General features: G+C 39.3%; 1 protein-coding gene across 1 annotated transcript; it reads right to left on the reverse strand.

Moving 5' to 3' along the window:
* Positions 1 to 800: 800 nt before the first annotated feature.
* Positions 801 to 27,471, reverse strand: PSMB2 (proteasome 20S subunit beta 2). The gene is made up of 6 exons (XM_081144239.1): positions 27,245 to 27,471; positions 23,531 to 23,653; positions 21,292 to 21,362; positions 4,586 to 4,748; positions 3,037 to 3,086; positions 801 to 1,033 (listed from the first exon to the last, which is right to left on the reverse strand). The coding sequence occupies exons 1-6, from the start codon at positions 27,333 to 27,335 to the stop codon at positions 926 to 928; spliced, it is 606 nt and encodes a 201-aa protein (XP_081000365.1). The 5' UTR covers positions 27,336 to 27,471; the 3' UTR covers positions 801 to 925.

Raw genomic sequence — 27,471 nt, forward strand, 5'->3', positions numbered from 1 at the left:
ATTTGAAAGTTTAAAAATGTCCAGTGCAACTTATTTATCCCAACGAGTTGAGGATTCTTGTTTCACTGTTTTCTGCTCATGCTCTGAGATGTCCATCTGGACAAGAATGGAGGGGTTTTTGCTCACAAAGGGCTATTAGGGGATGGGGAGCCAGAGGGTAGGAAGGTGTCAGGGGCCCTAGGTTGTCACTAGAATTTTGTATTTGCTGTTGTTTCTCTTGACCCTGCAGGTCGATGTACCTCCTCAACTCTCAATGCTTTCTCATTCTCTTAATAAAACCTTTTCATTGGATGTGAAGCCCTCCCCTGTCCTCCTTTAGCCCAGGCCTGGATTTTCCTCCCAAAGGAGAGTCCAAGGAGGTGGCTTTGGGCACCTGCGTGAGATTGGGTACAGATGGTGGGTCTATTTGGCTTGTCAGTGTGGCTGTTAGTTCTATGTCGTCAAATTAAGGGACAAGAGAAACATTTTTTACTATGTCTTTGTGCATTTTTTACTAAGTGCATGCAATACCTATTCACATCAAGTAATCAAAAATTTTTTTAGCTTAGGGGGAAGAAAGAATCACTGCTTTAGAAGGAATAAGACATTAGCCAGCATGATATATGAACGATCTAGATGGGTAGGAAGCTGGGCAGTGAAATAGAATGTGGGGCTGTCAGCTGCTAATGGGCAATTAGAACATCAGTGAAGAGAAAGGGACAGGAGGAAAGACAGTCTTGGCCAAAAGTCCAAGCAGATAATCCTTCCCCCATTTCTTTCCTGAGGTGATGTCAGGTAAACTAAGACTCAAACCAGAGAGCTCAATGTATCCATAGTCAGCTTTATTCTGAATTAACCATCTATCAAGAGTGCACGTCAAGAGTAGAAAAAAATAAAGGAGCCGATCAAAAAAAGTTTCCTGGCAAGTAGGAGAGAGGGCATGATGTTAGGAGCCCTGTTTAGGGAAGGAAATGTTGTCCAGGTCATGGATGCCATTTTTGTCAATGATTCGAACACTGAAGGTTGGCAGGTTCAGGATGAAGCGTTTCTGGAGCTGTAGAGAGACATGAAGGAAATCAGTCAACAAACACTTTTAAGAACTACCCATGGGCCAGGCTCTGATTGAGGCACTGGGCATACAAGCAGATAAAATCCCTGCTTTTGTGGAGCTTATATTCCAGTGGGGGCCATTGGTAGTAGGACACCAAAGAAAGCCCAAACTGCAGCTGAAAGCTGGAAGGTAGTGAGGAAGAACTGCGAGATGCCGCTGGGAGCTTGTCTCTGGTCAGTCAGCTGATGAAAGAATGAAACAATTCAATGCTTTATTCCCCAGTCTTCTACCAATCAGCCTGGTAAACACAGACTTCTCTTTTAATATGTCTCAAGGTGATAAGCCAACAAAGGAGTGATTGCCCTAGGAATAACCTTTGGACCAAAGCAATGTACTCCTAGGCCCAACAGTTTGCTCCAGTCACTCACTCATATTATCAGGACCTGGTGTGTGTGTGTGTTTGGGTGTGTAGCTGGAGGGGTGGTGGGAAGGAACAAACTCTGCTTCTGTCTCCTCCAATCCACACTGACCCGTCTATTAAAGTAACATCTCTGCATCTCCTAAGACTCTGCTTACGAGGCTGTTCCAAAGGAGCTGCATGGTCTATGTGTCTGGAAGCAGACAGCCCCACTAACCTGGCTGGAGATTACTGAGGGGCAGAGCTGGAGGAAGGTTTTGCTCCTGTGGCTACCCTTCCTGGATACTTCACTTATACTCTACATAGAGAAGGCATAAAGCTCTCCATCTGCTTCCCTAGGAGCATATCCCAGAAATGTCCACCTCCCCAGGCCTAAGCTCTCCCTCCCTCGATGTTTCCCATCTCCTTTACTGCTGAGAACTGGGCACCAACAACCAATTTACTTCCAGAGTCCTCTCTGCTGATGACTCCTATTGTCCAGAAACAAGACTCAAGATTAAGAAGAGGTGACAATAAGGAAATGTGAGTTTCTAATATGATCATCTTTAGGATCTATGAGGAATGAAGAATCAAAGCACTTAATATTCCAGTGGCTTCTTCTTGGCAGTCCCTTGCAACACTTGGGGCTGCCAGACTAATATGGCCTCTCAGCTGAATGGTTAAGAAAAACACATGAGTTTATTCTCAGCTTCTGCTTTGGAAGGGGATTCACAAACAAGAGGAAGAAGGGGGCACTGTGGGCTGAAAATGACAGGCTTGTGTAAGAGGCAAACTGACATCACGTCCAAGGCACACACTCCCTCCGCTCTTGTGCTCCTACTCTCTCACTAGACTACGAATTCAAGTTAATCCTTACGCCACAAGAACAGTAAAAGAATGAAAACGCCTAAGGGAGCTGCTTTCTTTTCCTCCCTATCCGCCCTTCATACCCCAAGGCCTCTGGCTCTTAGTAGTAGTACTAGACTGGGTGCAGTCCATGCTCCTGGCCTCATAAACTAAAGGCTACTCTCTCCTTCTGCCCAAAGCTTCCTAGTTGCTTTCTATGGCCTCTGGAATTCTTGGGGGAGGCTTTCTCCCCAGGACTCATGCACTGTTACGGGGAGCAGCTAGTATGGCAACTCCAGGTGGCACAAGAATAAAGCAGGTATAAAGTCTAGGGCAGCAGTTCTTTAAAGCATGGCCCATTTACCACCTGCAGCCAAATCACCTGGGCCTGCTAGTTAAAATATTCTCAGGCTCTACACCAGGACAAGCAAGTCAGAAGGGGGCAGGGCTGAATCTGTCTGATTTTTAAAACAAGTTGCTGAGATGATTCTTATCCATGCTAAAATTTGAGAACCACTGGTCTGGATGAACCAAAAAGAAAAGTAATTAAATTGTAAAACTGACATTGATGAGGAGGTGACCCATGAGAGGAAAAACTAAGCTTATTACCCACCAAACTCTATCCTTGGCAGCAACTTCACATCTGGTTAGTCAGTATTTATTACACCTTCTGGCAAGGATCAGAAAAAATGGGAACAATATTGGCAAAGAGAGAGAAAAAACATTCTGTTCAGTCCTCAAGAATCCCATGGGAGCTACTTACCTCCTCTAGACATTTCCTGAGAAGCTCCACTGCCCTCTCACGTGAGATAGCTGGAAGAGAGCACAGAGGCCACGCATTCACTCAAGATACTGCCATTAAACCCAACTCTCCGCTGCAACTTTATTGTTTCAAACTTCTTCAGGTCAACATGTCACACAAACGGAAAAGGCAAAAAAATGCCTCGCCTTCTAGCTTGCAATAAACTTATTCCATATGCAGTTGAGGATGCCCTAGACCCAGTGTTCTGGCAGCCACAAGCCATTGCAAATTGATTTGCTACAGAGAAGGGTAAGCATGACGGAATTTTGCCTCCCATGGCTGGGGCCTGCCTCTAGAGAAGTCCAGCGGCCTGCCTCTTTTTTATAGCCCATCCCCCCAACTCATCCCCAAACATCCCTTTAGACCAGGGCTTAAACCAGTTCCATCTGCCCTAGCCAGCTGCAAATCAGGGAAAGGGAGGACAAGGCCAGAGTTTTAGCCTCACTTTCCCAGCTGGGTCTCAGTTTAACAAAGGAAAGAGAATTCACAGGATGAGGCCGAGACTCTCATAAAATAGGAGCCAAAGGAACTGTCTATGGGCATGTCAAACTGGGATGACATATTACACAGTTAGGCTTCAGGGATGGTTGGTGGTTATTTTGGTGGGCAAATCGGCTGTATTACTGACAGATGCCAAATCAAGAAACTGTCACTAGGAGGCCAGGCTAATTCTTTTCAGGATGTGGCCTGGAGCTCTGGCAAGGCTGAGGTTGAGTGAGAGGGCAATACCAAAAAAGGAATGAATAAGCCAGATTTTTACTCAACTGACAGGGAAGAACAGAATGTAAGGAGTGAGGTGGTTATCTGTGCTGTGTCTATAGCCTGTGAAAGCTAAGACTCCCAAATAACTATTGCTCACAGTGGCTCAAGTCAAAGTTGGGATTGAGGTCAGAAGGTAGAACTTTGCACAAAAGCATTCCTGTGTCAGAGGCTTTGCCGAGCTGACAATTTACTGACAAGTAGAGAGCGAACCTTATCCTGCAGGAGGGGGCAGCCATTAGGTGATGAGAACCAAGGAAAGGGCCCAGACTTGTGGCCTTCAAAACCTTTGACATTTAAGCAAAAAAATCCTCAGCTGTCATGCTGGGGAACTGTTCGTCCTCACAAGCTCAAAACAAACACACAAACCACTTGGTTTACTTGCTCATTCTCTATAGCTGAGATGCTAACAAGGCAGGAAAAATGAGTGAAAAAATTGAACTTTTGAAACAGAAAAATTATAGTTTTAATCACTACTCCAACCCCCCTTTAAAACAAAACCAAACCCATCTCTGGACACATGCACATGCAATATCTCATTTTGTCTGGTAAAAGAGGGACTTTTATCAGCTTTTCAAAAACCCTACTGACCCACAGGAGAAAGCCTCCAGAGGGTACCTGAATGTGCTTCTCAGGATCTCTCCTCTATTCAAGCCCTGGCCACCCAACTCCAAGGGTTAGTGCACAAAACCAGGAAGCAGCTGAGGAGAGAGCTCTGCGACTTTTCCCTACTTAGATTGCTGGAACTTACTTGGTGTGTAGTATCGGTCCAGGATACTGAGAGTCAGGAAGGCACCATAGCCATGGGCTGCAAAAGGGGCCTTGGCCAAGGCTGCCAGGTAGTCCATGTAGTAGAGTGCTGGACCCTCATGCTCATCATAGCCAGCCAGGAGGAGGTTGACATGATACGGGGTCTGCAAAAGAAAGGCATGGCAAAGTGACCGTCAAAGCAGGAACACCAACATCGTTTCCCATGGCAAATGGGAACATTCCAAGTCTTGATGAATAAAAAAATAGTAGCAACTATGTATATCATAATGGAAGTAAAGATATAGAGAAACCTAAAGGACCTAGAGTGTGGTAAGAGTTTAAGGGAGGTCAGCTTGTTTTCTTTGAACAACACTTGGAGCACTTTAGGGTGTATGAAAAAGCTGCATTCTTCTTAAAGCCTTTGGACCAGAACCTGCTACAAGAGCATTTCAAAGGCAAAGCATGGGTGTTCTTATGTCTCTCCTAATTGCTGAAGCCCATACACAATTTTGAGAGTGTCACGCCACAGACTAAAGAAAGCAGCAGCCCAAACCACATCATCCTAAATAAACAGGCTCAGGCTGAGCATGTGAACCAAAATCCTAAGTGGTTAACTGTACGACTGACTATTAAAGAAACAATTCTTGGGCTGGGGAAGTAGGTCTCAAATATTTAAGTCAAGTCACTAAACTTCTAATAATGCACACAATAATAATGGAAGTCCATGAATACAAAAAACAACAAACAAACAGAATATGAGTTCCTACACAGAACCCTAAGTCTGCCTTGCTCTTCATGTCCAAATGGATTATTTTTTTTCTGTACCAGCTGGACCATTTTCCATGTTAAATTCAGTCTGTCTATTCCCCCAGGCATCAGCAGCAAGACTCCCATCTTACATGGCTTCCTTTTCCTCTGCAAAATGTGTTTTTCCTCTTGCATTTGCCTCAGTGAGCAGGTAGTAAGCAGGTCTTGCCCAGGGTTATGTACTTATCCCTAAACTTATGTATTCAATTAAGTGAAATTGAATACCTTTATGCCCTGCTATTATACAGCATAAAGTAATAATAGCTAATGGTCACAAAAGTGACATCTTACATTCTTTGAACACTGGTTAACATGAGCACTTGGCAACCCGAAGAAACACGTGTTAGAAGAACACATGAAAAAATATATTTATTTGAAATTCCAAGCCAGCTGTGCTAAGTAACATCTCCCCAAGATTACAGAGAAGATGTAACCTGCAAACAAGTTTCTGCCTTGGGGATAAGATGGTTGATAGTCTCCAAGGAGTAAGAATTGACCAGCAGTAGTGAAGTCTTCTGAGAAAATAATTACCTGCCTATCACATTTCCCAGTGGGTAGTATGCTACACTCTGCCAGGCTCTGGAATTCTATGACTATGTCCTTAGTACATCTGACCTTAGGCAAGACACTTACTTAACCCCTATGAGCTTCTGTTTCCTTATGTGTAAAACTGAGTTAATTAATTCTTCCTCTTTCTATCTTCTAGGGAGTATGGTGAGAAAAAATAATAGAGGTGAGGTAGCCCAAACTCTGGAAGAAAAGAGCCTACCTAAATTCCTAGTACATTAGCTATACTCCAGGCTCCTTTTGATAGCTTACCTCTTTAAACAACAACAAAACTGTTTAAATGAGCTAAAGATAAAAAAATATACAGTATAACTAATAGCATTTTACAAAGTATGAAAACAGTACTGTAAAATGAAGCAAACATAAAATACCTTGGTGTTCTTATAATTAAAATTAGAATAGCAAAGGGGGAGGAATGAAGGGAGGGAGAGAGAGAATGGGGATTCTAACAGGTTTCCCTCTCTAAGAGATTTAATAATACAGTCTCTTACCTATCACAAAATAAGTTCATCTTTTTGCTAAGAGAATAACTCGACTCTTCTTCATTCACTGGCCAAAACACCCATTGTATGGTTAACCAAAACAATTTTATCAAGATGCAATGGTATATTAAGGATCCACCCAGATATCCAGAGGCCTAACCAGCGGAACTCAAATATGGTCTGTCTCCAATGAGGATCTTGCCCATACTATAAGATTAAACTGTGTTTAAAACAATGTCATTTTAAAAGTCACCACCTAAAGATTTCATATGAAACTATGTCAACAGAATTCCAAAAGCGAACTGTATTGCTTAATTGCTCTATATAATATCATTTATTTTTCTTAAGCATCTGACACACACATTTGTCAAAGTTGGTATTCAGAAGCTACAACACGTGATACAGAAGATAACTCACAAATTATTGTGTGACTGCAAATTACCAACTTTTGCACGTGTGAGATGCTTAAGCATAAATAAATGGTGTTATCTAGACTAATTAAATCAATACATCTGTGTAACAACTTGCAGTTTCTGAAATTCTTCTGACGATGCTCCATCAAAGATCTGTTTCACACCAGTTTTTTAAAATTTCAAATAAAGTCTTGTCTATTGTCACTCTCTCGCTCCTCTAAGAATCATGACATTCCAAAGAGACTAAACCATAGTTACCAATTTCTTGACTGCTAATTCCATCATATTCTTGATTCATTAGTGTTTTCTTAGGATGAGAAAAATTCTAAGCCATTCTATTTTGTGCTAGTCTTACAGCATACACACATGTGACTGCTTGTGATGTGTTTAAGGAAATACTTAGTATGTTTAGACACAACCCACTAATTCAAATATTTATACCAATTAAAAGCTCCATGAAGGCAGGACTATGTCTGGCTTGTTCAATGATGTATAAGCATATAGTATTTGCTCAATAAATATTTCCTGAATGAGTAATAATCATACCAGAATGCATTATATATATTTTAATATATGTGGCTAATGCCTAGCATCCCAAGAGGAAAGATTAAGAAAACCACTAAACAATTGTCAGAAAGCGATAGATCCTACTTTTGAGAACTGGTTCAAATTTAAACCAACCGCCAGCCTCTCTATATACACATGTTGTTGCTTTTTCTCAACTCCTGAGTCCTTCTCTTTCTACCTCCACGTAGAGGTTGCTAAGAAAAATTTAGGATATAGGTCAGGCATTTAGAATTAAACAAGAACATAAAAAATATCTCAGAAGAAACAGATGGGCTACACTGCAGAGTTAGACCTGATTTTGAAATTTGGCTTCATTACCAGATGTGTGGCCTTAGGAAAGTTAGTCATTTAACATAATCTCTCATTTTTAGTGTTTCCATTGAAAACATGGAATAATACCTACTACAAAAGGGCTGCAGTGAAGATTCAAAGAGATAATGCATATAAATGATAAGCATAGTGCCCAAAACAGTAAAGACTCAAAAAATGCTAAAATTATTACTTGAGAAACACAATCATCTATGATATTAGGTGTCCACGAAATAAACAGGGCAAGTAGTCAGGAGAAGCCCATCTACTCCTGGCACTGAAATACAAGATAAACTCCTCATATATGTCTTCATAAAGGGATACGGAGAGATGTTTACAAAAAGTGCCTAGGACACGGCCTGACACAGGGTAAAAGGAAGTAAATAATAGTTTCCTCCTCTCTCCTTCCCAGACTCTTTTCAGGGGCTCTAAGGTGTTTATTGTCAAAGGCATTCATAAGCATTAACACTCAGAGCATGTCTGCTTTATAGTCAACCCACTCTAACCTATCTTGAGATTGACACAGGCATGGAGACAGAGACATGGAGATTTTCTGGGAGGCTGGAAAAACAAAACCAAAAACATCCTACATCCAAATTTGGAGAGTAAATTACCATTTACTAAGTATCTTCATGCTGTTTCTGCCCACAGATATGTCCACCCTGAGGGCTAAGCCTCACTTTCTGTCTACTTTTTCACCAGCCCTTCTTCCCCATGATCAATACTATGTGAGAATTTGTCAAGTATTTTGAGGAAATGGGAACACTAATGAATCATGACTAAATTGCCAGAATCCTCTTTTACAAAGTAATCCCTCTTCTGTGCATGATAGTAGCCTTTGCCTGTCTCCACTATTCAACTGCTTAGGTGGCAAACCTAGGTAGTAAAACAAGGTTACAGGTCCCCTTGGGGGGAAACACTATCTTATATGTCTAGGCATCTTCCATAGCAAAGGCCAGGGCTGATTATTTTATGTAACTGTGAACAAACCTAAATATCCAAATGACTGATAAATGAATCCAAACATTTAGTTGAGACACTCTCTGTCCAATGCAATAGTTTGCAATACAAATACCACGTGCTTAAAGTTGTATCTGTATTCTAAGAAAAAAAATTAAATGAACCATCCTGGGAATTCAAAATGAATTTTACCTTCTAAAATACGGCACCACCAAAATCTTGCCTCTTTTAACAAGTGAGGGGAAGACAAATGTGGTATCTTTTCCTCCCTTAAAAAAAATACATGACATAAACTCATCTTTAAAGTGGAGAGCTTTAAGGCATTTTGAGATTTCCTCATCTATACAACAGGGTAAGAATAGGGTACATCAGATGGCTGCCAGGAGGGGGTTGTGGGGCCAGGTGAACAAGGCAAAGGGATTGAGAAGTACAGATGAGTAGTTACAAAATAGTCACGGGGACATGAAGTACAGCACAGGGAATATAGTCAATAATATTGTAATAACTATGTATGGTGCCAGGTGGGTACTGGAAATATCAGGGGGAACACTGTGTAAAATATGATTGTCTAACCACTATGCTGTACACCTGAAACTAATATAAAATAATTCTGAATATAAACTATATTTGAAAAATAAAATTAAAAAAAATTATATGCCAACAACTTGGACAACCTGAAAGAAATGAATAAATTCCTAGAAACATACAATCTTCCAAGACTAGGTCATAAAGAAACAGAATATATGGATAGACCAATAACTACTAATGAAATTGAATCAGTATTCAGTAAAAAACAACCCCGCCCCCCCAAAAAACAGTGTACATACTTATAGGGTTGTGGCAGGGTTTAAATAAGTAAATGTAAAGTGCTCTATATAATGCCTGTTACACACTAATAATACAGATTAATTATTATCACCATCATTACTGCCACCACCATCATTTTAGGATCTTACTACATTATTTAACAGATCTGAATAGATAATAATAAGATTATGAAGATGTTCCACAGAGGGTGGATAAAATTATCCACCCTTTTTGGCTGCTAAAAGGGATATGATTTAAGCCGAAGGAATTAGTCAATAAGCACATCTTTTATGCACTTCTTTCCGGGATTGAAATGGACTTCCCAAGTACCTCTGAGCTCTGCAGAACTGAGCTCAGTTCTACTTTGTACACTTGAGCTTGGTTCCCTTATACATTCAGGAACGGGATGTGTACATGGCACACACATGCAAACTTTCCTTAAGTTAAATGGAACATTTCCCTCCCTCCCACTCTTGTGTGTACAACTCCTTGCATATTTCCTCTCTCATGAAAGAGAAACACTGTAGTGATTAAGAAGAGTGTGAAATTCCATAAATTTTACAGCTAAAGAAAACAGTTGTGATAAATACACTGAAACAACAAAATCAGTGATGAGAGTCTGGGTGGTGACAAGCAGCAGTGTGACATCTGGCGGAAGCCAAAGTCACAGCAAGGGGGAGAGAGGTGGGCGTGAGGAAGCATCCTGCAGAGCGTGGACACAGAAAAAGAGAGGAATTGACAGTCTTCCTTTGGAGCCTGGCCAGCCTTTGCCACCTCTAATTGAATAGGACGACATCGCTGAGAGGTGCCTTGGAGAATAGTGCAGTTTCTTTTGCAATGTGTTGCACCTTGGACATTAAGCAGTGTGTGAAGCACACTTCCATTCGTTGAGGGTCAATAATTTGGAAGGAGATGCACAACCATCAATGGGACAAAGGAGTTTGTCTAGTGGTGACAGTGTTTTAATAAATAGACTTGTAAATACACCAAATAAAGACTAAGATTTGAAGGGAAGTGTCTGCTATTTCTTTTAGTGCGGCCGATCATCATAGCTGCTTATAATTCCATCTTTGCCACTGAGACTTATTTCACAAAAATGCAGTTTATAGTTAGGAGGGATCTAAAAACTCAATTAGCTTATCCAACATCTCTTTCACATATGTGGGGGCTTTGTTCAAAGAGGAGACTTGCTCTAAACCACACAGCTAATTCGTGTTAGAGTCAGGACCAGAATTCAGACTTCTTGATTCCAAGTCTTGTATGCTTTTCTAGGAAACCATGCTGCCTCCACAAAATGGAAATTAGTGTGAAAATATGATTCAATATGTAAATGTCAGTTTCACACTCAAATATTTCAAAATGTACTATTTTGCATACCAGCATCTATTGTTCTCTATGTCATGTATCACATCTTATATGACCAATAATAGTTTAAGTTTTGAAAGGGCAGGTCTACCACCAGACCATTATGACTCTCAAAGGATCTAAAACTATGTCAGACATATAGTAGGTACTCAATAAATACATGTGATGATAAACAGATACCAACACTTTAACTGCTTTGCCAATGCTCAAATCTTCAACTTCCTTAACAAATAAAATGGATTGATTATTATTTTCTTATACTGGTGCTTTGAACTCTGAATCAAGAACTTGTACCCAATAACCAACAAATTTTACCACTATTTGCTTTAGGTGGGTTTGGTGGTATAACTCGTAATGTTCATTATTTCAAGCAAAAAAGATCTCAAAGATTTCAGCAACTTCCAACTGTCCCCATGACCTAATAGGTACCTTTTCCAGCTCTAAAAGATTACGGTTCTATGGATGAAGATGGGGCTGGGGGAGAATTATCTACCCCTAATGCCTAAGCAATACAGAATCATTTGTATACTGACTTTATCCTCTGTGACACAGTCTTTTTTTAAGGAAATCCATCACTTTTTTTCTTCCTAATAACAACAGTGACTATGCCTTAAGTATAAATGTACACAGTATATAAAAGGCTTCAACCAAGTCCTGTGAGAGTTCTTTGAGACTACAACACAGGATAATGATGAAATGGACAGACACCCCAGTCAATTTCACTTTGCATTTAGAATGTGAATATATTATAGATTCAATACGTATTATTTGGCATTTACTTTGTGAGAAGTATTATGCCAAGTGATGAAGATAGAAACCTGAACCCAGAAGGAGCTCACAAGGTAGACAGGGGTACAAAGGACTCCGGATGGAAGAAACAGCATATGTGAAGCCAATAAACATAGAGAAACATGGACTGTCTGGGTGGTGGTGAATACGGGACATGTGTACCTAGTGAATTAGGTGATTTCAGCAGCAAGCAGAGAGAGAGGAGTGTAATGAGAGGAACTGGGATGAATACTGTCATTGGCTTCCCAAAGAAGATAAACTTCAGTCTGTAAACCCTGCAGGAGCCAGTGAAAACTACCCCTACCTTCCTGCCAATCCAAGCCCTTTTCATGTCTTAGAACACTACGAAGCAGTGGGATAGAGGGGAAGACATGGAATATCAGATGTATTCAGAAGGTAGGACTGACAGGAATTACTAACTAGCAGACTACAGGATGAGGGAGAAAGAGTTGTTAAAAGGAATCTCAATAAGGGGAAGGTGGTAGAGCAAATGTAAAAAACTCAATTTAGACCCAATGAGCTTAAGTTGAGCTGTCCAGAGGCAGCTGGAAAGAGAAAACAGTGTACAGCCTAAATCATGAGACTGAATGAGGAGTCAGCCAATTAGAAGGCTTTATTCACACAAACACACAATCCTGTGTTTACATGTGGAAGGCAGTGAAGAAAACAATTACAAGAGGACACTACGGCAGAGGTGTTCCTAGGTTGTCATGAGAACGCAAAGTTGAGGGTGATGCACGTGTGTGGGGAAGTACGGAGAAAGTTTCCCTGAAGAATGCTGAGCTGAGTCTTAATTGGCAATTAAGAGTTAGCCATTTGGAAATGTGCAGGTGCATTCAGGGGAGAATGATTGGCAAAGTGGCGGAATGGACGAGGGCAGAGATACAAGAGAACCGCAGCGGGTCAGGGGAGGTGCACGTGCTTCAGTATGAAGAGGAGCATGTGAGTGAGGAAGGGGGAGCGGTAGGTCTGGGGAGCAGGTGAAGAAGTGACAGAAGGCAGATGAAGCTGGGAGGCTAACCTCTAAACTGTTTACTTGTAAGCTGAAGAAAACAGTTCTGGGAGCTGAGAAGAAACGACTTTTACTCCATGATCACATGCTGGGGCCAGTCCTGTTATCTACCACTGCCGCTCAGAGAACAAAACTGGAAAAAAAGGACCTATGAAGTTGGAAGGCAATTCTGTGACTGATCAGAATTGGAATACTATACTGAGCTTCACAACAAGGAATTTAAATTAAACTGCCTGCCTGCTTCTCTTTCTCTTGTTTCAGATACATTTATCTTTTGTAGCACTAAAAACCAAACTGGCCTATGTTTATAAATTCTCAAACTAAAGTGAGAAAAAGAGGAAGCAAATACGTCTCAAAAGAAGCAAATCTTTGATTTTCAGAAGCCCAAGACAAAGTAAAAGAAACATTACTGTGGCCCAACAGATGAGCATCAACCTAGGATCCCGGAGATCGCAGTTCGATTCCCGATCAGGGCACATGCCCGAGTTGCAGGCTCGATCCCCAGTGGTGGGGCATACAGGAGGCATCCGATCAATGACTCTCATCATTGATGTTTCTCTCTCCCTCCCTCTCTCTGAAATCAATAAAGACATATTTTTAAAAAAATAAAAAAAAGAAGCAGCATTATTCTGAAAGTGAGACTATCTAGCCAAGGTTTCCTTTTTCTTTTCTCTGCCTTAGGTCATTCTCTGAAAGTGTATTTGGTATACCTGTTTGATGCTGGCAGATGCAAAAATCACAATATAAAAATTGCTTTCATTTTTCTTTAATAATGATTAGCTTATGTTCAAATGTTTTTGCTTAACACATTGGCAAAAATTTTTATAATGGTTAGTTCTTGAACTTAAGTTCAGGAATGTTCCTGCATTTACAACCAACGTTTTAAACTTTAAAGTTAAAACGCCCTTTAAATTATTTGAGTAAACTATGATTTTAAATGCCGTAAATCATAAGATAGGCATGTGTTTTTGTGAAAAAAGCAATTAAGACCTGAAATCAAATGTGCCTTTATCACTTTATATTTGTGTTACCCAAGATAGTCAGTCACCTGGCCTTGGAGCCTCAAGTGGCCCATCTAAATGTAAGGGATAGTACTGCTTGCCTGATAGCTGTGAGGAATGAAAAGTGCTCACTGTGTTAAAGTTCCTGGAAGATGGCCTAGTAAGTCGCAGGTGCCCAATAAATAACTGAATCTGAATTTTAGGAGCAAATATAAATAGATAAATAAATAAATATTGCGTATATTTTAATTTTTAGCAAAACTAGATTTTAAAGTTCCCTTTCAATAATTTCAAAATTTCTGTAAATTTTACTTCTCTAAAGCCATGACTAACCCCAAGTTTGAACGGCTCTCCTATTAAAGTTGTAATCTTATCGTAATTAGAAGTTTAGAAATTTAATGAGTTGAAATGCAACATGGCACAGATGCCTTATTATACCAACTAGTTAACACAGTATTTGTTTTCTACATTAATTTTACTTGCTAATCAAAAATACTGCTTTCTCCAAATAACATCAAAATAAAATTGCTGATTGTGCAATGGCAAAACCAACAACACCATGTCTGCAACAAGGCCACTTGAATTCCTTTTTTAATGAGCTGGCAGTTTCCAGGGAAAATTTAAGGCTCCATACACCTTTAAGTCAGTTCTCAAAAAGCCAAGTGCAGAAGCCATGCTTTGTACACAGGCTTATGTTAAGTTATACATCCTAAATATGCCCATGAGTATCTATTAATGTCGAACACCAGAGATGATGCAGCTTTCTGAGTTAATAAATAAGTTTGTTGCCTTGGCCAGGTAGCTCAGCTGGTTGGAGCATCGTCCGTGCACCAAAAAGGCTGCAGGTTCAATTCCCAGTCAGGGCACATACCTAGGTTGTGGGTTCGGTCCCCGGTCGGGGTGCATATGGGAGGCAACTGATCCATGTTTCTCTCTCACGTTGATGTTTCTCTCTCATTCTTTCTTCTCCCTTCCTCTCTCTCTAAAAATCAATAAAAACATATCCTTGGGAGAGGATTAAAAATAAATAAATAAATAAATAAAAATAAAAGCATGTTCTTACTAAGCAGACACAGTACTCTACTGCTCCTGGCTTAAACCAAATCTTGATAGGAAACCACATAATTTCCAAGACATAAGTTTCAAAAGAATACAAATTTAGACCAATTACCTATATTGCTCCACTTCCATTGTGGGTAGGAAAGATGCTTTAAGGGAAAACTTGGTATTATGGGGTTGCACAATCCCAGTCACCCAATAGCCTCATTCCATTCAACCAGAACAGGGGTTCTCTCTGCTCACAGCAGGCATCCAACAGGGTAGCACATATATGCTCTCTGAGTGAGAAAGCAACACCTTCTCACATACAACCCCCTGGAGAGAGATGGGGAAGGGGAGGGGGAGGACTTTACACCTGCAAACTCCTAACTCTATCAGCACCAGGGCTGGGAAAAACAGCACATATTTTTTAAAAAGAAGGAAGTAAAAGGTTTCCTGATAAAGCCAGTAACTTTCAAAGAAGAATCTTCTTAACCTATTTTTTCTTAAGAGACTAGAAAGTATAATGATTTCACATCTAAGTCTTTGTCTTCCTAATGGACTTAGTCAAGCCCTAACAACAGTATAAGCAAACTGCTTAAAAGGGCAGCTGTCAGAATTCTTACTCTTCTTGGTAGAAAAACATTATAAGCACAAAGTATTGTCATATTAATTAAGGCATCTCAATTTCAAGGCACATCTGTCCCTGGGCTTTTGGATAATCAAAATGACCACTAAAAATAGAACAGTATCTCCAACGGGGCAGACACGGCCCACCCCCAATCCTAAGAGACTCCTTCCTATGAGATGTGACCTGGGATGCACATGTGTTTTGCAATACTACTGAATATCCACCTAAACATAGCCATATGTTTTCAGTTTTACTTTATGTTTTATTAGGGCCAGGAGTCAAAAATAATTAACAGACATAATTTTTGGCCATTGTGAAAATACAGTTAGCTGAAAAGCTAACTGCAGTCTCGTGGGAAAGAAAACTGCTCTCCAGGACTACAAGAACTGCTACTTGTTCTAAATTCCATGAATTTTATGATGAACATCTTGATTCTCTTTTTTCAATTTCCCCATCACCAAAAGTAAGCCAGCTCTGTCTGTCAAGATGCCCAGGCTGTGTGGCAGCAGTGTCAAAGGCTGCCATTTGCTCCAAGGCACTGCCATCTGCGGCAGCACAACATTTTGTCTCCGGAAAATAAACACATCTGCCTTTGCCAGTGTCCTCCCACTGTGTCGCCCATCTGGAGCAGGTGAGCTGGAAGGCAAGCCTGGGCATGGGTGAGACAGGGCCGAGCAGGGGAGATAAGGCCTCAAGGGAGATGGCACATGGAGGAAGAAGGCAGTGCTGTGTCATGTCACATCCTGCTACCCACATTTGCCAAACAGCATGTGAAATTACCCTTGTTAGTGATATTTTAATCACATGTAACAAATGGTTGATAGTGTTTAGGGGGCAAGACCTAAAAGTCAAGGTTTCACCTGGGCCATCTGTTCATAAGGTCACATGACCTCACTAGACCAACATAAATAGATGATGTCTTTGTGCCAGCCACCAAAAGCAAAAGGACAGTAACTCGAGGGGTCAGAATAGAAGGTTCAAACAAACAGGATTCTTCTAGGACAGGAGCACACTATACATGCCTACTAACTAAACCAAAGACACTCAAATTCAGGCCAGAGTCCTGGGACAAGTCATGGACACTTCTGGAAATGCCTTATACCTGAAATAATTCTTTCCTACATATTCTTTCCTTTTCACTGAAAAAGCAAATTCAAGCCTGATTATGGTCTTGACAGCAGATCTTTAAATCATACTGTGTGGAGGGACAGAAGAAACTATAAAAAATTATCCAATCAAATTCTTTCGTTCTCCCCAGGTTTTCCACTAGCTTGCAAGAGAGATAGTGCTAACTCCTAGAGCAGGGCTCTTTCAACTGTACCACTAATTTTTAACCTTTGGTGGGAAGGGGACAATGAAGCCACTGTTTCAAATAAAATCATAAGTGGAATCCCAATATATAAAATAGAAAAAAGTTGGAGTTGATCTATAAGAAGCAAAGCTAAAGTTTTGCGACCGTGGCCTTCCTTGGTGAGTTTCCTGAGGCAGCTTCATGGAATAATGTTTGAAAACCACTACCCCAGGCTGGATATATTCTTCCAACTTATTATTTCTATTGTTTATTTGCTAAGCATTTATAAGTATAGCCCTATAAAAAAACAAATTACTAAAGGCTCACCAACACTTCAGAAAAAGTGCTATGAAAATACTTTGGCCAGTGAGTAGCAGTAGTAAAGCTCTGAAGATTACACACCACGGAGGCCAGCATTCTGCTCTAAGCGAGCAATTTTCAACCGCTGTGCTCCAAGAAGCATACTGGGGCACCGCAAGAATTCTTAAAACATGCAATCCCTGACTACTTAGAGGCACTGACCTCTTTTCCCTTAGATTGTCAAATAAAAAAATGACAATAGCCAACACAACACTGGCCGTCCAATGTGAATGAATCAAAACTATACCTATTTTTCGGTGAGACCAGCAAAAAATATATTTTTTTGGTGTGTGCAGAATTTCAGTAATTAGTTTATGTGTGCCATGAAATGAAAAAGGCTGAAAATCGCTGCTCTAAGCCTTGCCACAGACTCAACATTCCCCAAGGATATCGGATTTCACTGCTTCATATCTCAGTCTCTCAGTCTCCACACATATAAAATAGAGCTGTTGATAGATAATAACAGAAAATTTTAGGGCATTCAATGAGCTACACCAAATGTGCCACATAATTCATTTCAAGCAATAAATAGCAATAAATAAATAAATCAAATCATAAGGAGAATTTAAACATGTGAACTATACCTAAAAGTCATGACAAAATTCTCAAAACAATCCTGTTAAAAATCCAAATAGCAGTTCCTAAGTGATGGAGTCACTTATTATGTACCATTTCCTGGGGAGGTATCATTCACTTGTTCCAAATATATTTTATTAAACCAATGTTAATTCTCAGTTCTTATAATTTGCCACATTTGATCTTCTTAACAGATGAAAAAAGTAAGGCTCAGCAAACATAATTATTCAAGATTATACAAATAGTATGTATCGGATAAGAGATTGAAACTCTGGCATATTTACCTCTAAAACCCATGCTCAAAAAAACCACCCTCATAAATATTTAAAACTGGGGAGTAAACCCATAGCAAAAGCCTAATAAGACCTTTTTCTGCTCTTTGGGGTCTAACCAAGAGCAGATCAACTTAAATGTACACATGCATTGAAATAAAAACTAAACTGAAGGCTCTTGATTTTTCTCCCAGTCTATGTCTTTTTCATCTCTTCCCGCTGATCTTAGATCTTTAATTCTTACATGGAGAAGTAACATTCATTCATTAAGAGCACATTAATAAAATTCCTTTCCAGTGTATGAATACCCTTATTCGGCAAATTTATTGAACACCTACAATGGGTACATATTTATACCTTATCTACATAATCCTATGTGGAGAGCTTGGCTTTTAAAAAAATTATTATTGTTGACAGTATTATAGATGCCCCCCCGGCCGAGAGCTTAGTATTTTAATAGAACTGAACATTTCATGCTTTCCCAAATGCACAAACATACTTGTAGATTAGCTCAGTAACTAATACAGAAGAAAGTATAAAGGAGTATAGTATTTGAAGTTAGACTCTTACCTCAGCCTTTTATGGGCTATATATGTGCCTTTGGTATACCTGGACATGTAAGAGAAATAACCTCTCCACTAACCAACCTTAGTATCCTTGAAAGTAGAATGGGAATAACACTCATTTTAGTATCATAATAAGCATTAAATAAGACCACAAATACAACCATCTAGAATAGCATTAAGAGACTGCCAATAAAAATGTTCTCTATTTTCAGTGTCTAATATGGTAGCCATCAGCTACATGTGGCTACTGGACACTTGAAAAGTGGCTACTGTAAATGAGGAACCATATTCTTTTAAAGAAACAAAAGTTTACCTCTCATTCAAAGTCCAGGAGACCCTCAAGCAGAAATTGAATTTTAAATTTTATTTAACTTTAATTATTTTAAATTTAAATAACCATATATGACTAGTGGCTACCATACCATAAAGGGCTGTGTTGATCTAGAACAAAGCCTAGCACATAACAGATTATCAATGTTGGTTTATTTCTATTTCCCTATAAATATCAGTAATTTTTTTATATTCCTCCCTTTACTAGCAGATCAGTTAAACTAAAAGAGTATAACACAGAATCTCTCAGAGGAAACTAACTTACAGCTATTGAATTGCTTCTTCACCCAAACAGCCACACCAACATAAAAACAAGTGATTTAGTAATTAGTTGTAGATGCCATGCACTATGCTAACAGTTTGCATGATTACCTCATTTAATTTTTATAATTCTATGAAGTGGGTGCTATTATTTTGTAAGTAGGGAAATTAAGTTTAGAATTAGTCCAAAGACACACAGCTAGCAAATCAGTGAGCAAAGACTTAAACCCAGGCAGTCTAAACTCCAGAAACTGTACTTAACCACCATGCTAACCTGCCTTCATCTTAAAGAACCAGTTTACATAAGATTATGTACTACACAATAAATAAATGTCCTCCCAACCAAATACCACCACCAAACACACACACACACACACACAGCTAACTGGAAACCTAAATTTCAGCTATAGAAACAGTTATGCGTGATAATCCAAAATAAATCTCATGTCCTAACTGGTGTGACTGTGTAAATGTACCAAACCTAGTGACTCTGCACTTATCAGGAAGACTGAAAAACTATCATTGCTTTTCTCCCCAGAATAAAAAGACTAAAATGTAAATTCATATTTTAGAACAAATAACCTATTTTGATAAAAAAGTGGGGGAGCAGGGATTGGACCCAGAAACACAAGGTAGAGGTAGTCATATTTACTAGAGCTCCATGTCACTGTTTATACGGAATATTTATTTGTTAAGACATCAAACATTTTTGCTAGGAGATTAACTGGATTCACTACATTTGCATGAAGCACGTCGCCACTTTTATCTTAATTATAAAAGGAGCTTAATTCACTTAATGTGCAACATTTATGAAAAAGTGTCTATTGTGCCCAAAGCTGGAATTCTTATTCCAGTTCTGCCCGACAAGTCAGAGGCATATTTTACACAGAGAGCCACAGCATACTCTTTACTGAATTCTATAGGAACTTCTGGTAGCAAGAAAGGTCATATCTGACCTATTTCCTCTCTCATGAAGTAGTGAACAAGAAAAGGCCATTGACCTTTTACCCAGATAAAATAAAGTATGTAAAATTGTCTCCTCCTCCCAATCCATCATGTCTTTGGCTTCTTTTTAAACTTCATGATCCTTCATATTGCACAAGCCCCTTGAGAAAAAGGGATTCTATTTATTGAGAAGTTCTAAATCCAGTATTATTAGGCACTAGAAAATAAAATGCTTTAAAGATCTGTACTAAGTTAAATAACACCTGTACTTGTTTAGATTTCTGTCATAACTCAGCTTAAGCAAGATGAAGCTATAACCATAATAAAAAATACAAACAGTGATTAAAAATTATTTAGCAGAGATTAAAGATGGCGGCAGACTAAGTGGAAGCTACACTGACCAAAAATACAAACAGCACCGATGTTTTAGAAACACTACTGAAAAACCAAGGAGCTGATGTAAGGCAGAACAGTCAACTAATCATGGCACCACTAGTGTAGCTTTGCCTGAAGTGTTATGTGACCTGGAGCTAGTCCCTTTGCCACTTTGTGCCTTTCGTTCCCTATCAGTGACAGAGAATTAGTGACTATAGGTCTCAGTGGAATAGTGAATAGATTAAATTATTAAGCAAAACGCTTTGGGCAAAAGTCATATGAGTGTTAAATATTATGATTTACAAGCATTCATTTTCCTAGCACTCCTGTGGGGTTAGGAAGCTATCTCAATTTCATAGGTGAGTAAATAGGCACTGGGGTAAGGTCACATGGTAAGGCTCTATTTACTTAGTCCCTGTGGGAAGGGAATACAGACACCTTTAGCAATCATATGAACCTTCTTGGCACATCCTACACAATCTTTAATACATTCAATCCCTAACTTAATGTTGCATCTTTTAACATGCTATTGATGGAAAAAAGATAGCTCTAAGATAACAACAAGGCCAGAATAAGTGAGGAGGAATAATTCTGTGTGCTTTGGCAAGAACAGTCATAGAAAGACACAGATAATCTCAAGATGAAATTTCTATTATTATTTTCAAGATTTCACTTCCACTAATTAAGAAACATGGTTTCTATGAAAACACTTTGAAAATAATTCTAAAAGGTTGTCACAGGCCTTCATGTTGGTATGCACCATCCAAGTTCTCTGGGCTATAATTGCCCTCTGGGCTTTAATTAGCAACCAGACAGAAAGAGAAAACAAGTCCAAAGAGACTAAATAATGAATGAGTAGCAATGGGAAGGACTCAGGAAGGCAAAAAAATGGCAAAAATACTACTCATGTGTGCAATGGAATATCAAAGAAGCACAGAAGATGTTTCTGCTCTTATCCCAGAGCTGCCTGCTATATTGCTTACCCGACTCCGAAGACAGTCAGCCAGGTTTCGGCGTGTGAAATTAGCTGCTGCTGTGGGAGACAATTCATAACCTGGTACAAGAGACACAACAGTTGTACTTAAAGTAAAGCAGAAGGAATAGCAGTACCCCAAATCATTCCGCTACTCCTATTCTCACCATCTACCACCTTTTGTACACTCAAGAGTACATAAAATACACAGAACGAGGAGTATAGTCTTCTTGTCCCTTTCCCCATCTAACAGTTGTGAAATACCTGGTTAGTATTGACAATAATTCTTGGCCACAAAACAGAACCAAGGTAAGACTTAACTATTCTATGGTGCGATCAAATTAACAGCCTTGCTTAAGCTATTTATTCAACAACAGACTGTGGTTTCCTCTATAGAAGGAAAGAAGTACAAATACACAGGTGTTGGGAAAAAAACCAAGAAAGAGGTCTTGAGATGCCAACTCTTTATTTAAAAAAGATATCAGGAAAACAGAGGCTGGGAGTTAGAAGAGCTTCAGAGTTACACTTTATAAGATTTTCTTTTTTTTAAAAAAGAAAAAAAGTAACTTTATTAAGAAATATAATATGGTTTTCAAAAGTATAAGCCACAGGAAAAAAAATGTTTCTATTACTATCTATGTTTTTAAAAAGAGTATCTCAAGCACAAAACCATTAAAAAAGGTTGTAATGCCAATAAAAGTACAGCCCAGAGGAATGGCATCAGATGTGCATTTAACAGTGCACCAGCTTTGGACCAGTACCAAAAGCCACAAGAATGACTCACAACTCAGTGGACCCACACAAAAAATGCCAGTTTGGAAAGAAGGCATGTGGTTAGGTTATTCCCTGCAACATTTTAAACACCAGTGTCATATCAGGTAAAATTTAGATTAAAATTCTAACAAATATTTATTGAACAGTTATGTTTCAGGGTCTGTGCTAGGTGTTTACACATAACATACATTAATGAACTTCAGCCTCACAAGTCTATTAGTTCATATTAAATCATAATGGAAGCAACTCCACAATTGGAATACCTTCCAATTCTCCACTTAATCTCCTAAACACAATTAAGGATTTGACAGTTAAGTTAAAGGCAAAAACGTCTGATGCCTGACCATCTGCATACAGATTTCTCTCTTTCCCTTATTTTAGCTCAGTTCTTAAACTTTAACATGCAAAAGAACTATTACGTACAGTTACACACACAAAACTATACCTGACAGGTGATTTAAGGGGTTTAAAGGGTGATTTTAACCATAAAGGATTTTTGTGTTACTCAGACTTCAGACCCCAACACCCATGTAACCAACTTTCTCAACTCCTGTTTACTGTTCCTCCTCTCTGGGGACAGACGGTGAAGTACTGTTGTATCCACTACAGTTCAGAGACATTACCGGCATCCTTCACCTGCCACGTAGGCAAAGATAAGAACCACTACTTTAAAAAATATTTTAAAAAATAATTCTTAAAATATCCTAAACTTGCTTAAACCTGCACATGAGCTTTAGGTTCCTGACTGGTGGGGACTGAGCCTCATTCATCTTTGGACTCTCTGTGGTACTAGGCAGAGTGCTTAGCATAGATGAGGCCTGCAAAAGTACTTATGGAATTGAGCACATGGTGCTAAATTTGCTGCCTAAACACTACATGAATGGATATCTAGTCATATGATTATATTGAAATTAAGTCCCTTCACAGCTCCACATTATACCAGTGCTGTGTACAACCGTTATTAAATGGTGAAGTAAGTAACTGAAAGTAAGGCTCTTTCTGCTAAAACATCACTATAAACATTCCTGGATCAGAGGACTAGCGGCTAATATTATTTGATGGGGAGGTTTCCAGTGGATAAGAGTTCGTTAGCCCCAGAGAGAACTCACAAAACATCTCACAAAAAATCTAATTATCTTCCTACACAAAAACCTACTGGAGAGGCAACTCTTCTATGACATAGTAAATCTCCTATAATTACACAGAGCTTTAAGTTTACAAAGCTCATACACACTATTCATTAATATTATAATTACACTTTAGAGATCAGGGAGATAATTATAATGGTTCTCTTTTCTGAATTTTTATAGAAAATCTTTATGATCAGAAGGGTTGAGTAAGGTTTCACAAATAGGAAGACTCAAAAATATGACCATATTGGTTCGCTCATGTGTAGAACTGCCAGTAGAGAATATTCTTTTTCGGTTCAAAGTTAAAAACAAACCAACCAAAACTACATTCTAAGTATTACCCACCATTTCGCATCTTATAAAGTTGCACATTTTTCTGAATATATTCTGCAAACTGTACAGTGTCTCCAGCTTCTCCAACACATAAGAGTAAGATTTTTTCACTCATCTTAAACATCTTGTCATGATCTGCTCAAAGAAGAACACAGTATTAGAAGTTACCTTATCAGAAATTTGCTATTATATAGCAATATATAAATACTTATCTATTATTACATTGAATAATTTGACTAATCACTGGTTTTAGAAGACTTTAATGGGCAACTGTACTAATTACTCTTTCCCTCTCCATGTTACAACCATCAGCATATTTTATTAATAGTAATTTCTGTTGGAGACTATATACGAAAGCTGACAATTGAAAATACAGTCGAAAACATTTAAAGGCATTTGAAATGCAAAGAACAGACCAATAAAAAAAAACTGAAGGAATTGAGCGAAGGCCCATTATCTGTAGGCTCATGATTACAAAGCCCTAAAATATCTCTACAAACACAAATGTTAGTTATTATATTTATACACATACAAAAGCATATATAAAAAGGAATGGTGCCACAATTAAAATTAAGAAGCCATCTCAATAAAAAAATAAACTGAGAATATAGATCACCTTAAAATGTAAACCACTTCCATTTCCAAAGCAAAGAGAAAATTAAAATAATTGCCAAAGCAAAAATTCTAACAAATACTGAAACATTAAGCTATTTAAAGACACCTCAAAAATCCCAATACTCTAATCTTATCTAGCAGAACCAGACTCATTCAGATTAGATAGATAAATATTCAGATAGCAATTAGTGCCTAAGGAAGAAAACTCCAAATTCAGCCTTCAGCTTCAGAAAAACATTAAATCTCCCTATCTTACTCTCACTTTCACTTTTCATTTTTCAAATAGTGCTGAATAATCTTCCCTGGGAGACATGCTTCCTGTTTGAAAGCTTCTGAAATATCAAAATCCCTTAATAGGATTTAAAGAACAAAATGCTGGTCAAATACTTTAGTATTTGACAACCAATCAATGTGTCTCTGTCATATCAGTGTTTCTCCACCCCCCTCCTTTCCACTCTCTCTAAAAATCAATGCTTGATAGTTGTGGGTACCAGTAATATGGCTTAGACTTTGCAAACAAACACACACACACACACACACACACACTCACTCACTGTGCTTGTAGATAGTACTTATTGCTTTGAAACCCCTAAACAAACACATTTTCATTTGTTATAGACGACGGAGATTTAAAGACTGTTAGTTTGGCCCAGCTAGTGTGGCTTAGCGGGTGAGCATCGACCTATGATCCAGGAGATCCTGGTTTGATTCCCAGTCAGGAAACATGCCCAGGTTGCAGGCTCAATCTCCAGTAGGGAGCATGCAAGAGGCAGCTGATCAATGACTCTCATCATTGATGTTTCTCTCTCTCCCTCCCTCTCCTTTCCTCTCTCTGAAATCAATAAAGACATATTTATTTAAAAAAAAAAACACACAAAAAAAGATTGTTAGTTTGCAAACTTGCTTAAAAAAAGAAAAAAATTTCAACTATAGCTGGAGTATCTGTGCAAAGAAAAAGGACCAGAAGAGTATTGGATATCACTGGCATCTAAGTTCGTGCCAGTGGCAAAAGTATGGGCAATTTTTATTTCCTTCTTTTTGCTTACCAGCATTTTGTAAAATGTCTATACTTAATATGCAACATTTTTGTAAGAAAACATTACTTAATAAATTTGCACTATTTTCATAATAAGAAAAAAAGCTGTTCTTATTTTGGGGGGGGGAAGCTTGTTGACAAAGCATTTATGTCACATTTAGAAGAAATGCTAAAATTCTAGGCTAAAATGCTGAATTGTTCAACTCTGAAATGAACTTAATACAAGGCCCAAAGTGTTTTTTAAACATCAACTGTGCCCTGGCTGGTGTGCCTCAGTGGTTAGAGTGTTGGCCCATGCACCAAAGGGTCATGGGCTCAATTCTCAGTCAGGGGCAGATGCCTGGGTTGTAGGTTCGATCTGAGGCAACCAATCAATGTGTCTCTATTACATTGGTGTTTCTCCACACCCCTCCCTTCCACTCTCTCTAAAAATCAATGGAGAAAATATCCTCAAGTGAGGATTAACAAAAACAAACAAACAAAAAACCTAACCTAATACTTACTAGTGATATCTTTTATGATACAAAATCATCTTGTAGTATTTTCCTTGTTTTCTTTTTTAAAAATGTTTTAATTGATTTTAGAGAGGAAGGGAGAGGGGAGTACAGAGAGAGAAATATCCATCGGCTGCCTCTTGCATGTCCCAGACTGGGGATCGAGCCCACAACCCTGGAATGTGCCCTGACCGGGAACTGAACCGCGATCTCCTGGATCCTAGGTCGATGCTCAACCACTGAGCCATGCCCGGCCTGGCTGATGGCACTTTTCTTATGCAGCATACTTTTCTAGCTTGTGTAATAATTATTTGTGCACATATCTGAGTCCCTTGTTAAACTGTAATTTCTTTTAAGATACGGGCCACATCTTATTCTTCTTTGCATCCCTTCAGTACCTAGCACTGTAAAGGGCACATAGGTGCTCAAAATCTATTTGTCAAGTGAACAATAAATCACCTGAGCCAAAGCATAATACTTTTTCAAAAGTAACATGTCTATGGTCAATCATGAAAACACATTCTTAGATTTCTCAGATCATCAACCAAAAATCTTTAAACAATTATTTATTGAGTACTGACTATGGGGAGACAGTATGTATAGTAGTTATGTGCAAAAGATATGGAATCAAATTGCGTAGGCTTGAACCTAGGTTATGCCACTTTTGGTCTTAGTCAAGTTTTGAACCTTTATGCCTCAAAACTAACATCTGTAAAGTGACGATATAATAGTACTTATCTCAAAAGGTTAAATGAAATTAATGTAAATTGCTTAAAACAGCACCTGGTACACAAGTGCTTAGTATTATTACTACTAAGTATTTGTCACTGTGCTAAGCATTTGCACAAAAGTTTTTCACTCAATCTTCCCAAGCCTGTGATTTAACATATTTTTTAAAAGAGAATTTTATGAGTTTATTTCAGCCAAACAGAGGGCAATTGCCAGGAAGCAAGATCTCAAATGCTCCCAGATTTAACAGATGAGGAAATCGGGGCACTGCGAAATAACTTATGCAGAGTGATAAAGCAAATAAGTGACAGGGCTCTGGTCTCCAAACTCCACCGACTACTTAAATATAAGAAAAACGCGACAGTTATTGCCCTAGAAAACTGGAAAAGGAGGATCTGAGATGAGACACAGGAGAATACAGGCAGCAGAAGAGAAATGCCAAGTTTCTAGTCCCACAGTCTTACTCTCCCCAGGATCCCGCCTTATGCTGCCAGCAAACTAACTTCATTAGTACCGACATCAGGAAATTCATCAGAGATTCTGGGTCTAGGGAGCCTGACGCTCCGCAGGTGCTTCAACACTTAAAAACTGACTTCCCTTGGGAAACTCTCGCCTAGAACGCTTTTAGCGAAGGCCAGAGCAGAGCACTGACCTGGGAAGCTTGGGAGGAGCGAATGTTAAGGCCCTAAGCTTGTCTGCCAGTCTCCCAATTCTAAAAAATAAGCAACTGCAGATCAGGACAGGCGGGGTTCCGACTCCCGGACCTCTCTAGTGTTCACCCAACACCCCGCGAAGTTCCTCCCGGATGCCCCTACACCCAGGCCCGGCCGGGCCTCCCCTGCCTCCTCTCACCGTCCTTCATCTGGATAATATTGCTAGCGGCCACCCGATCGGAGGCGACAAGGACATAGTCGGGGCCCTGTATGCCGATGAGATACTCCATGGTGGCGGGAGGCCGGGGGCTGCAGGATCCACAGGGCGCTGGACTCTCCGGCTTCTCTGCCTCACGGGTGAGACAGCACCACCGACCGCAGTTTCACTCTACGCAGGTCGCGCGACTGCCCCGGCCACCGGCGCTC

The sequence above is a fragment of the Miniopterus schreibersii genome, assembly GCF_964146895.1.
Source record: "Miniopterus schreibersii genome assembly, chromosome: 8".
NCBI lineage: Eukaryota > Metazoa > Chordata > Mammalia > Chiroptera > Miniopteridae > Miniopterus > Miniopterus schreibersii.

Coding starts and splice junctions, on each gene's coding strand:
- PSMB2 (XM_081144239.1), bottom strand. CDS start 27,335: ATGGAGTATCTCATCGGCATACAGGGCCCCGACTATGTCCTTGTCGCC. Junction 21,363..23,530: donor ACTTTATAAGATGCGAAATG/GTGGGTAATACT, acceptor CTCTTGTACCAG/GTTATGAATTGTCTCCCACA. Junction 1,034..3,036: donor TCAGGAAATGTCTAGAGGAG/GTAAGTAGCTCC, acceptor GTCTCTCTACAG/CTCCAGAAACGCTTCATCCT.